General features: G+C 41.6%; 1 protein-coding gene across 4 annotated transcripts in view; it reads left to right on the plus strand.

Moving 5' to 3' along the window:
- NFYC (nuclear transcription factor Y subunit gamma) overlaps positions 1 to 20,591 on the plus strand; it is a 56,863-nt gene extending 36,272 nt beyond the window's left edge. For 3 of the 4 annotated variants that reach the window (XM_048825703.2, XM_075121283.1, XM_048825701.2), the window contains exons 4-10: positions 80 to 193; positions 2,915 to 3,010; positions 9,456 to 9,629; positions 11,867 to 12,025; positions 16,200 to 16,307; positions 18,317 to 18,376; positions 19,717 to 20,591. In XM_048825703.2, the coding sequence (XP_048681660.1) occupies positions 80 to 193; positions 2,915 to 3,010; positions 9,456 to 9,629; positions 11,867 to 12,025; positions 16,200 to 16,307; positions 18,317 to 18,376; positions 19,717 to 19,836 (831 nt within the window). In that variant the 3' untranslated portion in view covers positions 19,837 to 20,591. The remainder of the gene's footprint in view (positions 1 to 79; positions 194 to 2,914; positions 3,011 to 9,455; positions 9,630 to 11,866; positions 12,026 to 16,199; positions 16,308 to 18,316; positions 18,377 to 19,716) is intronic. The other variant, XM_075121284.1, reaches the window with a different exon arrangement.
- The last annotated feature ends 558 nt before the right edge of the window (positions 20,592 to 21,149 follow it).

Consider the following 21,149-nt stretch of genomic DNA (forward strand, 5'->3'; position numbering starts at 1 on the left):
TAATACGATACCAAGCTTCTATGGTATAACCAAGTGTAGTACATTGATGAGTGAATGAAATGCACATTTTTCATTACAGATGATTAGTGCTGAAGCTCCTGTGCTGTTTGCCAAGGCTGCTCAAATATTCATAACAGAATTGACGCTACGGGCATGGATACACACTGAAGATAATAAGCGGAGGACTCTGCAGGTAATGGAGAGCTATTTCCATGAAACCTTGAACTGCCATGTCTGTGTTTTCTGACCCCTTTTACTTTCTAAATATGAACCTTATGCAGCCTTAAAACTCCCTCTCAGAAGGGAGTGAGATGGGGTCCCTGACCAGAGACAGGTGATTGCTGGAGACTGGATACCTGACTAGGAGCTCCCGGAGTGTACCACGGAGGAGGGCATAGAGGTGCAATACCCTGCAGCTGTAACAGTGCCCCTTTAAAATATATTATATCTGTGGAGCAGAGATGAAAATGTGTTTTCCCTTACTTTCTTCATAGCTACTGTTGACACTTAGATGCCAAAGCCTTGGTCTACACTGGGGGGCGGGGGAGTCGATGTAAGGTACGCAACTTCAGCTACGAGAATAGCGTAGCTGAAGTTGACGTACATAGATTGACTTACTGCGGCATCTTCATGGTGGTGAGTCGACTGCCGCTGCTCCCCCGTCGACTCCGCTTGCGCCCCTCGCAGCGCTGGAGTTCCGGAGTCAATGGGAGAGGGCTTGGGGATCAATTTATCGTGTCTAGACTAGATGCGATAAATTGACCCCTGATACATCGATTGCTACTCGCTGATCCAGTGGGTAGTGTAGGCCTACCCAAGGTGATACATGTCCTGGAATACCTCAGATAAGCTGAAGTGTGAGGATTGATAGCCCTTCTAATTTTTTATCCTAGGTAACATCAGAAAGGGCAGATATCTCACTCATGTGCTCATGTGTATGCTTTATAAGTCTAGCCTCAGTGAATTTCTCTTAATACCAAATAAGACCCTTCCTTTTCCTATAATTCCTGGAATCAGACCCAGGATTTTTTAAAGACATTTTACGGCTTTGGTCATCATACAGTCATCTATTGTTGAAGCAGTTTTTAATGACAAATTACCTTGTTTGTTAGAAATTCAGCTACTTTGTTCTTGAGTGTCTTCAGAACTTGGATAAATGCTATCCAGTAATGGTGACTTACACAATTTCACTCTTATAGTTCTTTTTTTTTTTTTAAATACCTCAATCTGACACTATACCTGAAAAAGTAACTCCATGGTATGTATATCTGCATCACCCCCTGAGTCCATAAGTAGTTTGGGGCGGGATTTTAGTATCCCTGGTCTCCAATGCCAGCCTCTCATCTTGGTAGGCTGGCTGACTCTCTTTTGTGGGCTTTGCTTCTTCTAATATACTTTGCAATCTTCCAGTTGTTATCTTTTAACTCTTCGCTCTTCACGCTTCCTCTTAGTCCTCTTAATTGCCATCTTATATGTTAACTTTGATCTTGTAACATCACTTGGGATACCATTTTTCTCAAATATGCTCCTAACAATTCCTAGTTAACTCCATTTTCCCCCCACAACTCCTTGGTGATGCTCACTTTGTGACCCTAAAATGTTCTTAAACGGTCTCCCTGGTAGTACACTGTAATATCACTTTTCCTTCAGGTTGTTTCTGACTCTTCTAAAGAAAAGTCCCCTTGTTAAAGTTCAGTGTCATGGCACTACCTCTTGTAATTATCCCTTTGAGAGGATATTGAACGTATTACGTTAAGTTCACTGGGAATTAGTGGCTCCATGCACTTATTTCCTGAGCCAGTTCCTGTGTAACTGTGACTAAATCAAGAGCAGCCTTTTCTCTTATGTGCTTTAGAGCCAGCTGTTCTAAGACACAATTATTTATGGTATCATAGATTGTAAGGCCAGAAGGGAATCATTGTGATCTTTTCATCTGACCTCCTATATAACATAGACCAGCGTTTCTCAAACTGGGGTCCTTGAGGGTACTTCAGGGGGTCTGTGAGTCATGTCCGGAGCTGCTGGCCCCCCTGATCAACTGCTCCCCCTCCCTCCCAGTGCCTCCTGCACACCTTGGAACAGCTGTTCAGTGGTGTGCAGGGGATGCTGGAAGGGATGGGGAGGAGCGGAGACACGATGCGCTCGGGGGATGGGGTGGAAAGAGGCAGGGAAGAGGAGAGGCAGGAAGAGGTGAGGCAGGGCCTTGGGGAAGGGGTGGAGTGGGAGATGGAAAGTGTTTTTCTTCAAATGGAAATAAATATCAGTAGGCTTGGGGGGGTCCAAGAAAAATTTTAAATAAAAATGGGGATCTTCAGGTTGCTAAAGTTTGAGAACTGCTGTCATAAACCATAGAACTTACACTCTAGGAATTATTTTGGTGGATCTTTTAGAAAACATCCAATCTTAATTTACTCTTGATTTTAAAATGTTCAAAAATGTTTGTTTATGTTTTTTCCCCTAAAACCTTAACCCAGTGATGCCTGGTGTACTCTTAAAAAGTTAGGTTGACCCACCTGTGTCACTTGGGGTGTGAAAAATCCACACCATGGAGAGATGTAGTGAAGCTGACCTAACTCCTGGAAAAATTCTTCAGTTGACCTAGCTACTGCCTCTCGGGGGTGGATTACCTAGGTCAATGGGAGAGCTCCTCTCTGAGATGGAAGGGGATAATTTTGCCATTACAGATCTTCTTATTGCTTGTGGTGGCTCAAGGTTTCCATGAGTCTCTCATTCTGCTTGCCTGCCCTCTGCTTCCGAATCAATAGTACTAGTTATGTGAGTGGGACCATTTGGGGCTTCAAGGATGAGAATTCAGTTCCATATGACAGGCATTCCCAACTTTTATTTTACTCAGCAACCAAACAGATGATTCTGAAACTGACGGATTATTTCCATTGTTTTGGAATTGTTACAGAGGAATGATATTGCCATGGCAATTACAAAGTTTGATCAATTTGACTTTCTCATCGATATTGTTCCAAGAGATGAACTTAAACCTCCGAAACGTCAGGTGAGTTGGGGAAACAGCTACTACTATTCTTTACGTGCAAGTTTGATTTTTCCACTATTTACATACTTCTGATATTAAATAGTAATGTAAAGTGAGGTTCAAACATAAGGCAAGTACAGTTTATTGTATGTTTGTGTTCAATATTTAATGTTTCAATCTCTTAGACATTTAGTTTTTTCTGTATTATCAATGTGATCATTGCTGTTGCCAGTGCCTCAGAGATGTAATTGGGTACATTTTAGAAATCTAAAATCTAATGTGTACAGAAGACTCCAGTGAGGACTGTATAAAATGGAACATTGAGTATCCTCTCAGCAGGCACAGTTGTGCCTGTGTGTGGTTACACCAAATACCTGCTCCCGTAGAATGAAATCTGAGTTCAAGGTCCACATTCCTTCAACCACTGAAGTCCAGAAATCTGTTGTCTTTGTAAATGTTTCTCCTTAAAAGTTTGTAATTGGCTTTACTTTCAAGGGGCCAAATGACTGCCTGTATAGGAATTATTACAATGAAATGTCCATGGGGAGGCAGCAGAACATAGTGGTTGGAGCACTTGCTCTGCTGCTAGCTTACTGGATGATCTTAACAAGCCATTTTTTTTTCAAGTTCAGTGGGGGAGGTTTAGATTGGATATTAGGAAAAACTTTTTCACTAAGAGGGTGGTGAAACACTGGAATGCGTTACCTAGGGAGGTGGTAGAATCTCCTTCCTTAGAGGTTTTTAAGGTCAGGCTTGACAAAGCCCTGGCTGGGATGATTTAACTGGGAATTGGTCCTGCTTCGAGCAGGGGGTTGGACTAGATGACCTTCTGGGGTCCCTTCCAACCCTGGTATTCTATGATTCTATGATTAACCTCTCTGTGCTTCGGTTTCCCAACTGTAAAATGGGGTAATGATACTTCCTGGTAAGTTTTTTGTTGTTTTTTTTTAATCTTCGAGATTTACTGATGAAAACCCTATGTGAGAGCGGGGTATTATGAAAAAGATTGAAGCTTTTTTTTTTCTTGTCATATTTCCTCATTCCGTCACTTTCAAGCATCCAGTTGTCGCTTGAGTTAAGTTATGTGAAGAAAACAAAACTTGTGCACCTACTGGTAACTGATTTAAAAGTGAAAACTTGTATGAGACTGATCTATGTAATTGCTGGTTGACAAGGCTGCTAATAGAGGTTACAAATAACAAAAGTTGCTAACATTCAGAATGCTTAAATATGTAGAAACCAGTTGAGCTAACACATCTAGGCTGTTGGAGAAGAAGGAAAGACGTTGCTTCCCGTAGAAGTACCACATTCTGCATTTTCTGGGCAGTTGTTGCTACTGTAAACATCCTTGACTGGAAGCTGTAAGGTGCTAGAAGGGAGCTTTCAGTCGGATGTTTACAGCGGCAGGCTGCCACAGTCATCCTGAGCACCAGGCCTGCTTTGAAACGTAACAGGTTTGTATTTAAGAAACACTGGTTTCTCTGCTCTTTGAGACTATGGCAGTAATACAGCAAGCCCAATATCACTGCTTCAGAAATCCAGCTTTCTGTGAGACCAGTTCATCACCTTTTGTCTAAACGCTTATTTTCCTCCACAGTTGTACCAAGCTGTAGAAATATGTAGCTGTTCATCTCGGTCTAGCGGTCAGACAACTGTACCTCCCTTCTCTACAAACTGCCTGGTAGACTAAACAGCTAGATTAGCACCCAATGCCATAAAGCTTTCTAGGGAATTCTTACATTTACAGACGATGCTTCATTCAGTACCTTGTTCAGTAGCCCATGAAATCATTGCCTGACTTACTTTTAAATTGTGTGGAGTTTGTCACTCCTTCCTTTCTGGATAATTAGGTCCAGTGTTTTGTAGGTGCTGGAGCAAATGATTTATATATCTGGAACTGCTGCTCTGATACTTTTGAAGGTTTGAGATTGTCTAAAGCTTTGTAGCAAGTCCATGATAACCCTTAGAATTCTCTGTTCCACCTTATCCTCACATCTCTCAGAGGACTATAAAACAGCCTGCTTTCTTTGAGGTAAATCCCAGCAGGTGTATCAGTAGGAAATTTTCTGTCATCCATTGACTCCAAAGAGGCTTCCTTCACATGCCAGTGTGAGTAATATACAGAAAATTCCTTCACTTCAGATACAAAGAGCAGCACTTTCAACATAGAGCCTTAATCTTTGGGCTTGCTGACCACTCTACCTCAGTTTACCAAAGTCCTCATGGTGCTGGTGATGGCCCTCCAAAGGAATGGAATGCATATTTACCCTTTTCTTGATGACCTCCTGTCATCTGGGCCCAATCACGTTCCCTGTCATTTCTTGAAAAAGCACGGTTTCCTTGTGAACAGAAAACGGTTTGCTATTATTTGGGAGCGGTGGTAGAACATCACTTATTAGAAAGTATTCATTCAAGAAAGACCTAGAAGATTATCTGATATAGAGAAAATTCAGCAACCTCCCATGATTTATGTACATATTTGATGGGACCATGTTCTGTATATACTTGCTCACATGGTGAATGTCATGTATGAGGATGTTGCACAGGTTCCTTCAGTCCCTTCCCACAGAGCAGCCTTCTCATCCTTTTTCAATATAGCCAAGTAATGATTCCTCTGAAGCGAATTTGTTTGCTACTGTGATATGTAAAGAACAGGTTTTCAAAGATGCACCCTAAACAAGAGCCATCTAGCAAAGAAAAATCTGTGCATACCAGTTTGGAGGATTGGGGGGTCTGAATCTCAGGAAACCTGGAAAAATCAGGAAAATGGTCTCAACGTGTTTATGCTGAACCTAAAAGCAGTGAGTAACCGCCTGAGATAACAAAAGCCAAAATATGTGCACAGCATTGTTCGCTCATTTGACCTTTCACTTCACCATGAAAGAGAATCCTCTGTAGAAGTCCTATTTGTAATCTGCCTAAGTCCAAAATATGAAGTCAATTCAATAGTACATTATCTCACCAGATGCAAATAATGTAGTTACTGTATAATCCATAGTAATTTTTCTTTCCGATCAGTATCACCAAAGCTTTCCTATCCGGGTTGTACAGCATAAATAACTGAAACTACATCAACATTTGTTTTGAAATAGGCTGCAATTTCTCAAAGCCTAACACCTGTATATTCCCTGCCTCTATGAACACTGCTGGATGACTAGCAATAAATTTTCAGGGGCGGGAGAGCTTTGATGGATGATATCATTGATAAAGTAGGAAAGGAATTTTCAGTGGAAAAACACACGTCTAGTTCAACAACTTTGAAAAGTATCTGCCTGTAGGCTGAAGGGCTTGCATTTATTTATTTTTTTGCTAAGGCTAAAACTTGTAGTCTATCTCTGCCACAGCTAAGACTATCTGACAAGTTACTGTTCATTACGTCAGAGAGCTGGGGGAGAAATTGTCACTGTTGCGTTGCTGTGGTAATTGAAGTTACGTATTTAAAGGAAAAAGTATGACTACATTCGTGCTGGTGTGTAGAGTACAAACTGCATGCTCAGCTGTCTTGGATAGATCTAGCAGTGTAGACAGGCATGGTTTAGGAGGTGAATCCCCAGGGTATATACCGCCAGGGTGTATATTGTTAGCCATGTAGCATCCTGCTGCCAGAGACTTTCCCTGCCACAGTGACTGGCTCTGGCAGTGCGGAAAGGCTTCAGCAGCCCCCCAGTGCCAGAGCCTATCTCTGCTGTGCCACCCCCCTAGAGCCTTTCACTGCAGCACGTAGCTATGTGCGTAGTGCCTGTACTCTACAATGCTGCCTTAAGTGTAGACATAGCCGAAGAGGCGGCCTGGTCTAAACAAGACATAACCTGGTTTAAACAAGTTCAGATTTCAATCAGTTTCTGCCTGGAGCACTGTGAAACATTAACCTAGAACTCATGCTTTGAGGTGCAGAGTTGATTTAAATTTTGTTCAAGAGCTCAATTAGGAATTTGAGTGTTGCAGTCCTTGGAATAGGATATCTAAGTAGTTTGCTGTAAAGAAACTACTACAGCTTTCCTCCCCCATGCATGGATTTTTCATGATTGGATCAGGACAGAATTGATTTCAACTGCTGCGTCCTGTTAGTAACAACAAAAAATGGAATATGTTCTAACTTTACAGCTAAAATCCATACACTGGTCACAAAGAGCTTGAGGAAGCCAAGTTAAAATACTCCAGCGAATTTACTCACAAAAGAGGAACTGTAAAACTAAATCAGTGGGGTGTTTTGTCTGCATTACCATTGGGTGATGCTGACATTACTGTTCACACCAAGATTCAATCTCAGAAGCTTTTTCTTTTCTAGCTACACCAGGCTGTGTAATTTTTTAGTTTTGGTTGGGAAAAGAGTGTGTATGTGTATTTAAGGAGAGGGCTTGATGCTACATTACACTTGCACTTTATAGAGTTCAATCAAATATATATATTATTTAGTGCTGCCTTGACAAGTCCATCTTTATCTCATGTCTCTCACCAGCAGAAGTTGGTCCAATAAAAGATACTACCTCACCCCCACTTGTCTCTCTAATTCTGTCTTTATCCACAGTAAGGGTATTAGATTCAGTAATATTGCATGCTTCCTCCATGTCATTCTTTGCCAGTCTGTATCTCAGCTTTGACCTGAAGGAAATCCACTTCAGTGATGGAAGAAGACAGTTTATTTTCCATGGTCTGTTCAACCTTTCCTCCTGCTTGAAACGGCCAAAAAAGGTGCCACTTAGGGTACGTCTTCACTACCCGCCAGATCGGTGGGTAGTGATTGATCTATCGGAGATCAATTTGTCACGTCTTGTCTAGACGTGATAAATCGATCCCCGAATCAACGCCTGTACTCCACCTCGGCAGGAGGAGTAAGCGGAGTTGATGGGGGACGATGTGAGGACGGCCAGGTAAGTCGAACTAAGATGCTTCGACTTCAGCTACGTGGAAGTTGTGTATCTTAGTTTGGGAACACACACACACACACACACACCCCCCGTATAGCCCAAGACTTTCTGTCAGTTGTAGCCGTGTGATGTGGATGCCTGTTTGTTAGGAACTAGGCTCATTTTACATAGGTCTCTAAGAATCCATCCAGTAGTAACAACTTTCAGTCACTATCACTGTGAGCAGGAATTGAACAGGGAATTTAGAGATGAAAGATTCTGTATGCCATTACTAAGCCCTCAGCCATTCAGACGACATACACTTTGATCTTGTTTCACTTGGGTGTTTTTGTTTTGTTGGCATCTCAAGTAGGTGTAATTGATACTGATCTATGGGCAGCCCTTATTTAATATCAGGGAGTCCAACAGGCTTTAGTAATGTGGAATCTGCCATGCTGTAGCATGTGTAAACATCCTACACTCTCAGCTGTGGACTTAAGGTGGCTGGGAGAGGGTTGTTTACTCCTTCTGCCATGGACTGAACATCTGGAGAACCACATTTAATTCTAGGTGTAGGAGCAATCTTTATTTCTAAGGAGCTAAAATGTATGGCTTTTTTTAAAGTGTTAGCTCATTTCTGGCTAGTGTAATATCCAATAATCCTACTTCCGTTCCTGAAATTCCATTAATCAGCATTGTTTCTATACTCCCAAGGCCATGTTTAGATAAACCAGAGCAGGAAAAAGCTACAGCATTTCCTTTGCTTGAAACAAAAGGGCCAGAGCAGGATCTTCAGTTGTTTGACAAAAGCTGAGATATCTCAATTGCCAGTAGAAGCAGACAATGCAAAACTACATCACTTGTCTTATCATTCTAAGGCTATGTCTACACTGCGCACTTTACAGCTGTGCTGCTCCAGCCATTTCCCTGTAAGGTACGCAGAGTCACGACAAAGAGAGCCTTCCACTGACAAAATAAACCACCCCCAATGGGGGTGTCCACACCGGTGTTTTTTGTCGGTAAAACTTTTCTCGGTCAGAGGGGTGGTTTTTTCACGCCCCTGACTGAGAAAAGTTTTACAGATGAAAGTGCAATGTAGACATAGCTTAATTCTGGAATGGTTTGGTTATAAACTCAGATTTTTTTTTTTTAAAGCTTCCAGTGGCTTCACAGCAAAAGGTAGATTGAAGTTTGTGTTCAGCATGTAGGGTAAGGAGCAGGTTTTGCTGGCATACAGTCCTTTTGTATGTCTCTTCATGGTGCACTTCCAATTAGCACTGTGCAAAGATAACAAGCCTTGCTGGAATTTACTGCCAAGCACTGTAATTGCAAGGGTTTTAATTATGATAATTGTTTGCTCATTTGCTTTTCATGATGACATGGGTGATCACGTTGTACCTTAGAAATTTGAAATGCTTTGATTTGTGTAGCTCAGTAAAAGTCTGTGGAAACCCATTATTTTCATTCTGATTTATCTTAAGGGCAGTATGAATTTACTTTCCTTTGGCTTAAACTGTTTAGAAGCTAGCATTAAAGAATCCATTGTACTGAGCATTGTTTGCGGAAGTGGATTTCAGCCAGAATGCAGAGTCTGGTTTTTTTCCCCTCCTGTATTCTAGGAAGAGGTGCGCCAGGCTGTGACGCCTGCTGAGCCTGTCCAGTACTATTTCACGCTTGCCCAGCAGCCTGCCGCAGTACAGGTACAGGGGCAACAGCAAGGACAACAGACCACGACGTCCACTACTACCATCCAGCCAGGACAGATCATCATCGCTCAGCCTCAGCAAGGACAGGTCAGTGCACAGGCAGAGCATGGGGGCTTACAGTTCTACATAGCCAGCCAAGTCCTAGCTGTACCCTGGATATGAAAAGCCACATCTGGATGTTCCCAATAATAACTAGTGTTACCTCAGCACTTAGGAGCCCTAGTCGCGGACCAGGACCCATTGTGCTAGGTGCTATACAAACACAGAACAGAAAGGTGGTCCCTGCGCCAAAGAACCTACAATCTAAGTATAACTCGAGGTGACAGGTGGATATAGATGGGGATGCAAATATATAACGAGACAATATGGTCAGCATGACAGGCTGTGGTCTCGGCACACCAGCAGTGTAACTGGTGCCAAGTTTTTTGTAGGCCTCACAGAACAGGAGAGTTTTGAAGGAGGATAACGAGGTAGCTTTGCACAGGGTGCTCCTCCTAAGTATCGGGGCGGAAGAGGAAAAAAGCACATAGATGCTTGTTTGAAAACTTAACAAGTGGGCAGTTGCTGTATTTACCTTACCATGAACACTTCGAAGGAGGGAAAAACTTAATGTCTTCCTGGTGATTTGCTAGAAAGGTTTTTGCTGCACTAAGTAAATTGGTTTTGCAACTTATATAACAGTGTTTCAATTAATTTCAGTGTCATTATGTAACTGTTTTGAAAGAGACCAAGAGGACTATTGACAGAAGGTTTCCATCTCATTTGAAATGGCATTTTTTTCCATAGTGTATGGAGATGGAGAGGGACCTATTTGGTCATTTAATCATCCACTTGTCAATGCAGGATTTTACCCTAATAGTTAATGACTGCACATTGCCTGGTGTACCTTCTGTGTGGACTTATAAGCACTTGACATTAGATCTGTATACATGGGCTTTATTTGTATGAGGCTATGCCTCTTAGGTCTTAAAGTAAGTGGCTTATTTTATTTGATTAGCTGAACAGTTTTAGGTGTTGTATAATTTGGGGTGGACGGTTGTGTTCTCCTTGTTTATCCAGTCTCCACTCAACCAAAGCTCGTAATCTAGGAGCATCCTTCTTCTCTCCCTTTTCCAAAATGTTTGAGGAAATTAAATTTTTGATGTGTCTGAAAGGCTTTGGGGAAAACAGCATTGATACTATGCACTGGGATGTTGGTAACCTCTTCTGATGTCATAACTCCATATTGTGTAGCACCTTGACATCTCCCCTGCTGTCTGTAAAATGCTCAAAAGAATAGGGAACTATATGGATTGCAACTAACGTACTTTGTTAAAATACTGAATTGCACAGGCCTACCTACTAGGGAAGTGATGTCCCTGTATTTTCAAAAGCAAATGTATGACTTGTTGATTCATGGGACTAAATTGGACCATTATTCTGAAGTGAGTGATGGCAGCTGCATGACAGAAGTGAAGCTGTAGTGCATTTTTGTTCTTCTGTGGGTGCTGTTAGCTATATAAATCTTACAGTTTGTACTGGCTTTTTTCTTATCCTTGTTTCTCTCACATTGAAGCTGGAAAAGAATGTTATTCTAAAAGTACCATCAGTATAGTATACACGGCATAGTACGGGCATTTTAAGAGAGAGCATGGGGCCTGCCTCAGGAACCTTACTTTTCCAGACAGTATTTTGTTCTTATGTTTGCAGACATTTAATATTGCTGTGTTTCTAGTGGTGTATAGGGGCCATAGTGGCTCTTTTTTTGTTCACTTCTTTGCAAGAGCCCCTTTCATAGAGGAAGGATTGTCCAGTGGTTAGGGCGTTAACCTAGAACACATGAGACCTCTTTTCAAATCCCTGTTCAGCTGCAGACTTCCTGTATGACCTTGAGCAAGTCACTTAGCCTCTCTCTGCTTCAGTTCCCCATTTGTAAAATGGGGAGAATATTATTTCCCTTCCTCATGGGTGTTGAGGATAAATACATTAGATTGTGCGGTGCTCAGATGCTGTGGTAGTAGGGCCAGTTAAGTATGTAAAATTGATAGATCTCTGATGGCAAAAATGCACGTGAACTTATGTAAATAAGTTCATCTTGTTTAAAACTGAACAATAAAGATTTTGTTGAAAACTAAAATTAACTCTTATCTATTTCTTGGTGGCAGTAGACTTAGAATCATGAGAATATGCTTTTCCAGGTTGTCACAATGCTGAAGTAGGTAGAGTTTGAAATATCAAGCTGAAAGCAGGTCTGTAAAGAGCCTCTGGTTACTGGCTGTAAATCTCTGAGATTCTACTTACTTTCAGACAAGTCAATCTGTGCTCCTTTTTGTGTTTGAATTCAGACCACCCCAGTGACGATGCAGGTTGGGGAGGGTCAACAGGTACAGATCGTCCAGGCACAGCCACAAGGACAAACGCAGCAGGCTCAGAGTGGAACTGGGCAGACCATGCAAGTTATGCAGCAGATAATCACCAACACAGGAGAAATCCAGCAAATTCCGGTAAGACTCCACCAGGAGGAATGTGTAACACTCTCATGGTCTTGTATCAAACTGTTACATCAGCCCCTTCTCATAAGAACATATATATACACACACCACTGCCTGGTGTTACCAGACCTCTGGTATGTGGCACACTGAGTGCTTATAACTCAGTTAAGAATTTTGTCTTGGGAGAAAAAATAATTAGGTATGCTTAGGAAACTGTTAATGTAACTCTCATTGCCTAAACCTTAGGTCTTTTACTACCTATACTTCAGCAAAGAGTGTTATTTCAGTTCTGTTTGAGTCTGATTCTGCAACCTTAAGCAAGTCACTTAGTATCTCTATGTCCGTTTGCCATCTGTGAAATAGGTGTATTAATTTCTTATTTTATAAAGCATTTTTATGAAACACTTTGAGATGGCTGGAGGAAGGGCTCTACAGAAGCAGAAAACATTTACTTTAATTATTATTAGGCTTCCCCATCACGATGCGTACTTCCATATAGCTATCCACCAAGTACTTGATACTCTGAGATCCCAGCCTTTACCAAATAGAGGGTTCAGCCCTTCTCCGCGGCATTGAGAGTAATGCTTAGCAAGCAGTGGTAGTGCATTTTGAGGACGCATGGAATCCACGTCTATCTGTACTTGTACAATTGGCTGATCAGAGGCAGGACCCCACAGGAGACTGTAACAGGCTTTTCCCTGTACCGTCAACTGGGACTCCTTGTGAGCTATAAGAAATAATCCCTCACATCATCATGAATGATAGAATCCATAAGTGCCATGATCAACTCCTGATTGTCCAGAGCCTACCTGCCAGAGGACAGATTCAGATTTTTTCAGTTGCTGGAAAACAACCTGAAATCAAACCCAGCGACAATGGGATGTACTGGTAGCCACACGTGGGTATGTACATACAAGATACTGCTTGCCAGACTTCACTTTTGGTCCTTAAGCTACAGCTGAGGCCTGCATACACCACATAAACAGAAGAGTCACAGTCCTCCCTCAAGAACTGTAAGAGCTCTTGTGGTGGCTAGACCCAATGAACACACAGAAAAGGAAGGAGTACTTGTGGCACCTTAGAGAGTGTGAGCTACAGCTCACTTCATCGGATGCTCAAATAAATTTGTTAGTCTCTAAGGTGCCACAAGTACTCCTTTTCTTTTTGCAAATACAGACTAACACGGCTGCTACTCTGATACAGAAAGGGGGTTCCATTCTCTCTCCTTTCCAGTTAAGGACCTGACTTCCATATGGGATTTCGACGTCGTCTTCCTAAAATGATGGAACCTGCCTCTCTGAGCCACTGTCAGAGTGCTCAGTACACCACCTAACCATCAGGACAGTCTTTCTGGTGGCCATCAGCTCATCAGAGAGTCACCAAGCTCTCGTGGCCAGATTGCCTAACTTCTTTCCATAGGTCATGATACTGTTGAGACCATTCCCCAAGTTCATTCTTGAGGTGGTCTGAGACTTCCACCTAAACCAATTGATCACCTCGCCAGTCTTCTTCCTGAAGCTGCACTTGACACCAGGAGAAAAGAAGTTACATATTTTGGATGTGTCCAGAGCTTTGCTCTATTACCTTAACAGAACCAAATCTTTCTGGCTGCATCCCTGCCTCTTTGTGGCCCTTTCTGGCCCATCTAAAGGCCAAGCCATCTCATCTCAAAGAATCTCCAAGAGGATCACATAGTGCAGTTCCACCAACTATCAGATGGCTGGCAAGCCTCTTCCGCCAAACATCAAGACAAAGCCCACCAGGGCCCAGGCAGCATCTTCTGTTTGCTTCAGAAATGTTCCAGACTCAGGTCTGCAAGGTAGAGCAACCCAGTGACTTTTGTCAAATGTTATGCCCTTGACATGGTAGCCAGGTCAGATGCTGATTTTGGAAGAGCAGTACTGTGGTCGCTGTTTGACTGGCACTGCCAAAACCCCCCTCCTTCCTTCCGGGGGGGCTACTGTTTGCTAATCACCTGCAGAGTGATCCACATTAACCATTCTCCCTCCTTTGCGTACGTGTCACTCTACAGTAACTGTGGTGGTGGGTCCCATGCCCTGCCCTCCATCCCTGCCTTTGAGTCCACAGAAATGTGCACTTTGACCTCTGAGGAAACTGAGGGATTGTCATGGTGCCCTCCCATTTCTACCCTCACATAGAAGCATGAGGAAAGATAGGGTATATGCATGGCCCTAACAAACATTGCTAGTCCAAAAAACTGTCTTATGCACGTGAGGCTCCTGCACACCTTCTAGGGGATCCACACTGACTTGAAGAACCAGTTATTATAGAGAGAGACCTGTTCTATATTTCAGATAGATAATGGATCAGGCCACAGTGTTGGAATACAAAGTACAGCAACAAATGCACTCTCTTCAGATGGTTTTTAATAGGGCATTAGTCTATGCTGCCATCAGCACTGTTATCATTCTATCCTCTTCCACTTTCACTATGCTGCTTTCTTGGAGCTCTCTCCTATCTTGTTGGTCACATCATCAGTATCTTCCTTTAATGGCTCCTCAAGTCCAGGGCTCCACTGAAAGTCTTTCTGTCTCTTACTGCGCATGCATAAAAACTTATATCAGAAATTTAAGGTGTCATAAAACTGGTAGTGCCCACTGTAATTAAAAGCTTGATATCGGAATGTTCCTTATAACCCCACTGGCTTGCACCTGCTTATAACTTCTGAAAATGTTTTTCTGGCTATAATTTTCTATCATGGATCTCAGCTCATGTGTTGTCTTGTGTTTTTATTTATTTTTTTCTTAAACTTTGAGCAAAGGTGGGAGATGTACATTTTAGGTAAATGTACATGTTTTGCTCATGTCTCAAAAGTAGCTGAATTTATGATTTGAAATTTTCACATTAGCTAGATGTCAGTGAGCACTAGACCTTTTTTGTTCTCTGCAGAACCAAAAATAAGTGTTTTATAAGCATTTCAAATCTGTTTCACCCATTAAATTAGTATTGTGGTTAAAAATTGAAGTGGGAAGCCTCTTCTCTGCAGGCAAATTTTAACGCAGAAACAGATTGTGTATTGAAATGTTTGTGCTCAGATGGAGGTTATGCTCATAACTGCGGCAGAGGCTATTGCTTCAAGAGCAATATTGGGGCTTCTGGACACAACTGGTGAAGTCAGCAGAGTTTGTGTAAACTGCAAGCCCAATAATTTCTGTTCCAAGAGCTTCCAAGCGTCACTGGTGAAGCAAAAGTGGTTTTATGCTCTTTACTTGTAATGACTCTTGATTTCCCCCCCCCCTTAAAAGTAAATTAAAATGCAAGCTGCATATAACAATTTAACCTTCAGATTCTGAGTTAAATGTTCAAAAGTAGGTTAATGGGGAAAGTTGCAGTTCTGGTAGTAACATTAATTCAGCCGTGTTCCATGTTTTGCTTTGTTTGTGTTGCTTTTCAGATGTTTGTTTATATAGTTAAAAATGCAGAATGTGTAAGAGAGCAGGACTAATGTTACTGTGATAACTTTTTCCTGACTTGTCAACATTTAAACTTCTAACCTTGTGTTATATTAAACTGAAGTTTTGTATTTTAATATAAAGCACAAAACATTGGCATGATAATATTACAGCCTTTGTCGTGTCGGGACTGAAGTACCCTGGCAGAATTGTGTTGGAAGCCTTTGCAGTATTCCTGGTTCTAGCCAGTGCTGTCGTTCCCTCATTTTTAAGAAGGTGAAAAGTTAACAAACATCTAAAGGAAAATAATGGGAAGAATGTAATAGGAATGTCACTATTTGCAGCTTGCTCACTGGTAAAGTAGTTTTCTTATTTGTACGAATGACTTTAAAGACTTAAAGTTACAGAGAATCTGCCATTTACTCTAGTTTAAGAAGAACTAATCTGATCACTCTTCATATTTGCAAAGGAAAAATAAGGGCTCTCTAACACTTGATTAAAACCTTCAGTGTGCTACTTTCTAAATGCTTTCCCGTTGTAGAAAGAGATGCTAAGGTGGCTCTTTCAAGTTTTAGTTAAGAATTTGCGGTGGTAAAGTGTTTCTCTTATTTTCTTTGACAGAATCCATGTAACTATTAATTTCAGCACTGCATCTGTTCAATCCTCCAAGTATCATCATTACTCTGGTTTCTGTTTTGGAAACAAGAAGGCAAGTTTGTGTTTCATACTATGCAGTTCACTGTCTTATTTTTCTTTCTCTACCTTGTTTCTAGGTTCAACTGAATGCTGGCCAACTGCAGTATATCCGCTTAGCTCAGCCCGTATCAGGCACCCAGGTAGTCCAGGGACAGATCCAGACGCTTGCAGCCAACGCACAGCAGGTATGTACGGTAATACCAAAAACTTGTCATTAACTATTAAACTGTACTTCCTATGAGTTGAGATTCCAATTTCCGGCATTTCTGATTTTTCTGCTTTACTGCATTCATTAAAACAAAACAACACAGTGAAAGTCTGGAGTAACCATCTCGTTCATGTAAATGTGGGTAGTGGTGTAAATGTTCACAGCACTTGCACAAGGCCTATGGTGAAGCCCAGCCACTACTCCTTTAATGCCATAAGACACAAACAGTTCAGGCCTTCTGGAAAGATCACCAGTATAAGGAGGATTCATGAAAAAAGTGGGCTTGAAGGAAGAGGGCACATGACTGGCAAGCTGTGTGGGCATAGGGCAAATGAGAGAAGGCACAAAGCAGAGAGTGAAAGACACGAGTGTGATCCCTTTTTGTCCTTTGGAGCAATCTTAATGCTAGAAGCACATCTCTTGCATTGAAAGTCCATTAACACCAGTGCTGCAGGCTCAGGCTCTTAGCAGGGAGTCTCTTCATCCCTGAGGGTGGGTGAGTATGCGCTCCTAAGCAGATAGTGCTCCTTTGTGCAGATATGGGAGAAGTGGCAGATCATTCAAGAATGGCTCTTACATTTTTCAAAATGTAAGCTCCTTGATTTTTTTCCCGGTGCACTCCAAATGATCTAGTGCCTCTTCCTAGGACTGCATATAGTTGTCATAAGACATGACGTTTTATCTTCTCACCCTCGCCCAGTCACCTGTAATCACAAGAAATAAAACTAATCATGTTAATGAAAAATTAAGATGGCTACACTGCTTCATTACCCTCTAGATAGCCACTGAATGCATCTGATGAAGTGAGCTGTTGCTCACAGAAGCTTATGCGCAAATAAATTGGTTAGTCTCTAAGGTGCCACAAGTCCTCCTTTTCTTTTTGCGAATACAGACTAACATGGCTGTTACTCTGAAACCTTAGTTTGGAGATACACTCAAAGAAAGCTCTTTAAATATCAAAAACTCACATAAAGGGAAGCAACTTGAAGTCGACCAACTTAACATGAGTACATGACAGTTTTCAACTGGCTAGCCAGATTAGGGTTCAGTAGATGTGTGTTTCATTCTGTTAACCTCCCAAACTTTCAAGCATGTCCATTTTGTGCACGTTAAATGGATAGTTGGCCTCGTGCATTGGTCATAAGAAGTCTCCAGTCATACCAGAAATCTGTTTTTGTTACGTAAGATGCCTCTTGGAACTCCTGAAAACTTTCACCATTTTTTAATTGAGGCATTTTTGCAACTCAATCATTGACTTGGTTATCAGCCTGCACTGGTTGTGGGGTAGAGCTTAATGCTTCCCACACTTCATCTGTTCTGCTCTTCTCTTCCTTCTATTCCTTTTGACTAGGAGGATAGGGCAGTAACTCCTCAGAGCTAGAACTGCTCCAGAGATAGGGCAATAAGGTTTTCAATGAGAGCAGCACAGCTCAGATCAACACAACTGCTAAGATGCTTCATATTCTTGTTAGACAACTGTAGCTAAACGTAATTTTATCCCCCTTCAAAAATTGAAAGAACGGCTCATCTTCCTGTCTGTAAACTGTGTCCATATTCTGCTTATGAAAGTAAGAGGGGACGGCTTTGCATTGCTTTTTAATTATTGAATCCAACAATGCCCTTTGTTCGCAACTAGCATTCATTGCCATCCTACTGTGTGTGTGGTTTCAGATATTTTTTGTTTAAAATTGACATTTCTGTGAGCTTGTACGGGAGACTAATTTAGCGCAGAGGTAAATACCGAGAGATGGGACTTGTGGGTTCTGTTCCCAACTCTGCCACCGACTCACTGATATGGCTCTAGGCAAGGACCTTAATCTGTCTTGCTTTACCACACAGGGATGTTGTGAGGCTTAATTTAAAAAAAAAAAAAAATCTGTAAAGTGCTTGGCGATCCACCAGTGGGAGGGTAAAATATTGTTAATTTATTGTTGACCCAGCTGGAATGTTCCCTCACTGATCACCCGTGTCATTTCTTTATTGTAGATTACACAAACAGAAGTCCAGCAAGGACAGCAGCAGTTCAGCCAGTTCACAGATGGACAGGTACCTATCTCAGAACTCATGATGATTGACTGATCACTAGGGAGCCAATGTCCATGAAGTCAGAGCTAAGAAAGCTCTCGGTCGTTAGTACTAGGTGTCTAACAAGAAGTGGGACAGTGAGATTAGAAAGTCACTACCACTCCCAAAATGGACCTAGCAACCAGGATTCATGAGAACTGTGACAAACTTGTAGTTTATGTGAAGTCCTTGTATTATCTTGCTATATTTGCTCCAAATTAACCCAGCTCTTTGAGAATATGGCAAATCAGCTATTTAACTTTTTCCCTATCAATCTCCTCCCAGGTGCTACTAGAAATAAGATGATGTGTCTTATTAAGATAGCATCCTAGGAAACGTTTAAGCCAGTAAACAAGGATAGATACTTGGTGTGTAACCTCTCAGTGTGTCACTGGAAAGCTTTTTGAACAACTTGGGGGAGGTCTATTCTCAATTTGTCTGTGTGAAGGGAGTGTTTAATGATAATTTAGCACACTCTTTGTATTCATTTGTCATAAATGCTGCATATGAAGTAGATGGAATAATTTCTTTAAGTACTTTGAATGGACACATCAGACTAGATCCAGTTAGGTGTAGATTTGCCACAAATAAACTTTGTAATACAATTTGTTGAAGATAGGGCTAATATGAAATGCAGCCTGGTAAAACTTCAAGGTGTAGACTACTAGAAAATAGAAATCACTACTAAATTGATATTGAGCAAACTGGGAGTAAATGTATAAATAAGCAATTCAAGATATAAACCAGATTGCAGGAAAGGCTCAATAAATCAAACTGAGCCATAAGCTGTGGAAGTGTGTTGGAGGATACTGTCTCTCTCTATTCAGACAAGTTGTGAAACTCGTATCCAGTGCGAGAACAAAAGTTAGTTCTGTCTGCTTGGAATATGTAATAGGATTTCAAGTCTAAGTGGTTGAGCACTAATTGAATTTATCATGCAGAGTGCCAAACGAAGGTGATTAGAAGTAACCTGACAAACTGACTCTGATACTTATCAAAGGTTAAATCATCAGTAGGGGCTTTTTCAGTCCTAATCTGTTCAGGAATCAAACTCTCATAGCATTATACATATAAAACAAAGTCTGTCAGGGTCCAACCGGGCATCAGAAATGCATAAAATTACTTCATTATACTGTCACATTTTGGTATTTAAGGCCTAGAGTAATGCATGCTCCAACTTTTTGAGCACATTTTACTTGCTTTGTGTGTTGATTTAAACCATTGGTCAAATCTGAGGGCTACATGGCTGCATGCTCCTAAGAGTTGAACATCTCGCTGACACTTGATTACCTTTTTTCCCACCCCCTTTCAACCTCTTCCAGCAACTCTATCAGATTCAGCAAGTGACCATGCCTGCAGGTCAGGACATCACACAGCCCATGTTTATTCAGTCCACCAATCAGACTTCTGATGGACAAGCTCCTCAGGTTGCAGGGGACTGAATGAGCCCACTGTAGTGAGTATTCTGTCAGCATGGAAATTGACACATACCAGCTTGACTTTTGCCATTCCGACCGGCTCTGATGAAGACGTCTCCCTCTGTGTAGCTGTACTTGATATGAAGCCTATAGTAGGCTCTGATCTCTGGTGCCTCTGGCGGGCATGAGCAAATATCCAACAGAAACGGACAGGGAGGCAATGTTTTTATTTTTTTTCAGAAATCAGTATGTCGACATCCTTAGCTGCTTGTTTATCTTGATAAAACTGAAAATAATTAAACAAAATGGAAATCTATAGCAGCTTATTAAATGATGTAGAACATTTTTCTTTGGTCAAATTTGTAAAAAGGTCCTGCATCTTGTTTCTCATAACAGCTTTATTGGCAGTATTCTGTTTGTATTCTACTCTGAATAGAGCTAGACTAAGGTATCTCAACTTGGTAGTTCAGTAGGGGTGTATGCGTGTGTGTACGCACGTGTGCACCTGAGTGTACTGGGAGATTTTCCTCCCCACCGCCCCTCTGGTTTTGGTAAGCCTGGGCATTGGATAGTTGCAGCTTCTGGGGGAATAAAATATTCCTTGCGTTACAACGAACATCTCGTCTAAGGACAGTAGAGGCTCTAACTTGTCCCAGTCTATTCCAGAAACACGAAAGGAAATCTGGAAGGAAAAAAAAACGTTGTTAACCATTGTGCTAGTCTCAGTCAATGCATGTATTATAAGCTGCATGAAATGCAATAAATTTCTTTTTAGATAATCTGCATGTCTTTTACTGGCTTCAGAGGAGCAGCCGGGTTAGTCTGTATTCGCAAAAAGAACAGGAGGACTTGTGGCACCTTAGAGACGAACAAATGTATTTGAGCATAAGCTTTCTTGAGCTACAGCTCACTTCATCGGATGTATTCAGTGGAAAATACAGTGGGGAGATTTATATACACAGAGAACATGAAACAATGGGTGTTCTCATACACACTGTAACCAGAGTGATCACTTAAGATGAGCTAATACCAGCTGGCGGGGAGAGGGGGGAAAAAACCTTTTGTAGTGATGATCAAGGTGGGCCATTTCCAGCAGTTGACAAGAATGTCTGAGGAACGGGGGGGGGGGGGGGGGAATAAACATGGGGAAATAGTTTTACTTGGTGTAATGACCCATCCGCTCCCAGTCTCTATTCAAGCCTACATTAATTGTATCGAGTTTGCAAATTAATTCCAATTCAGCAGTCTCTCGTTGGAGTCTGTTTTTGAAGTCTTTTTGTTGTAATATTGCGACTTTTAGGTCTGTAATCGAGTGACTAGAGAGATTGAAGTGTTCT

This window comes from Caretta caretta, chromosome 19, assembly GCF_965140235.1.
Source record: "Caretta caretta isolate rCarCar2 chromosome 19, rCarCar1.hap1, whole genome shotgun sequence".
In the NCBI taxonomy this organism is placed as follows: domain Eukaryota; kingdom Metazoa; phylum Chordata; order Testudines; family Cheloniidae; genus Caretta; species Caretta caretta.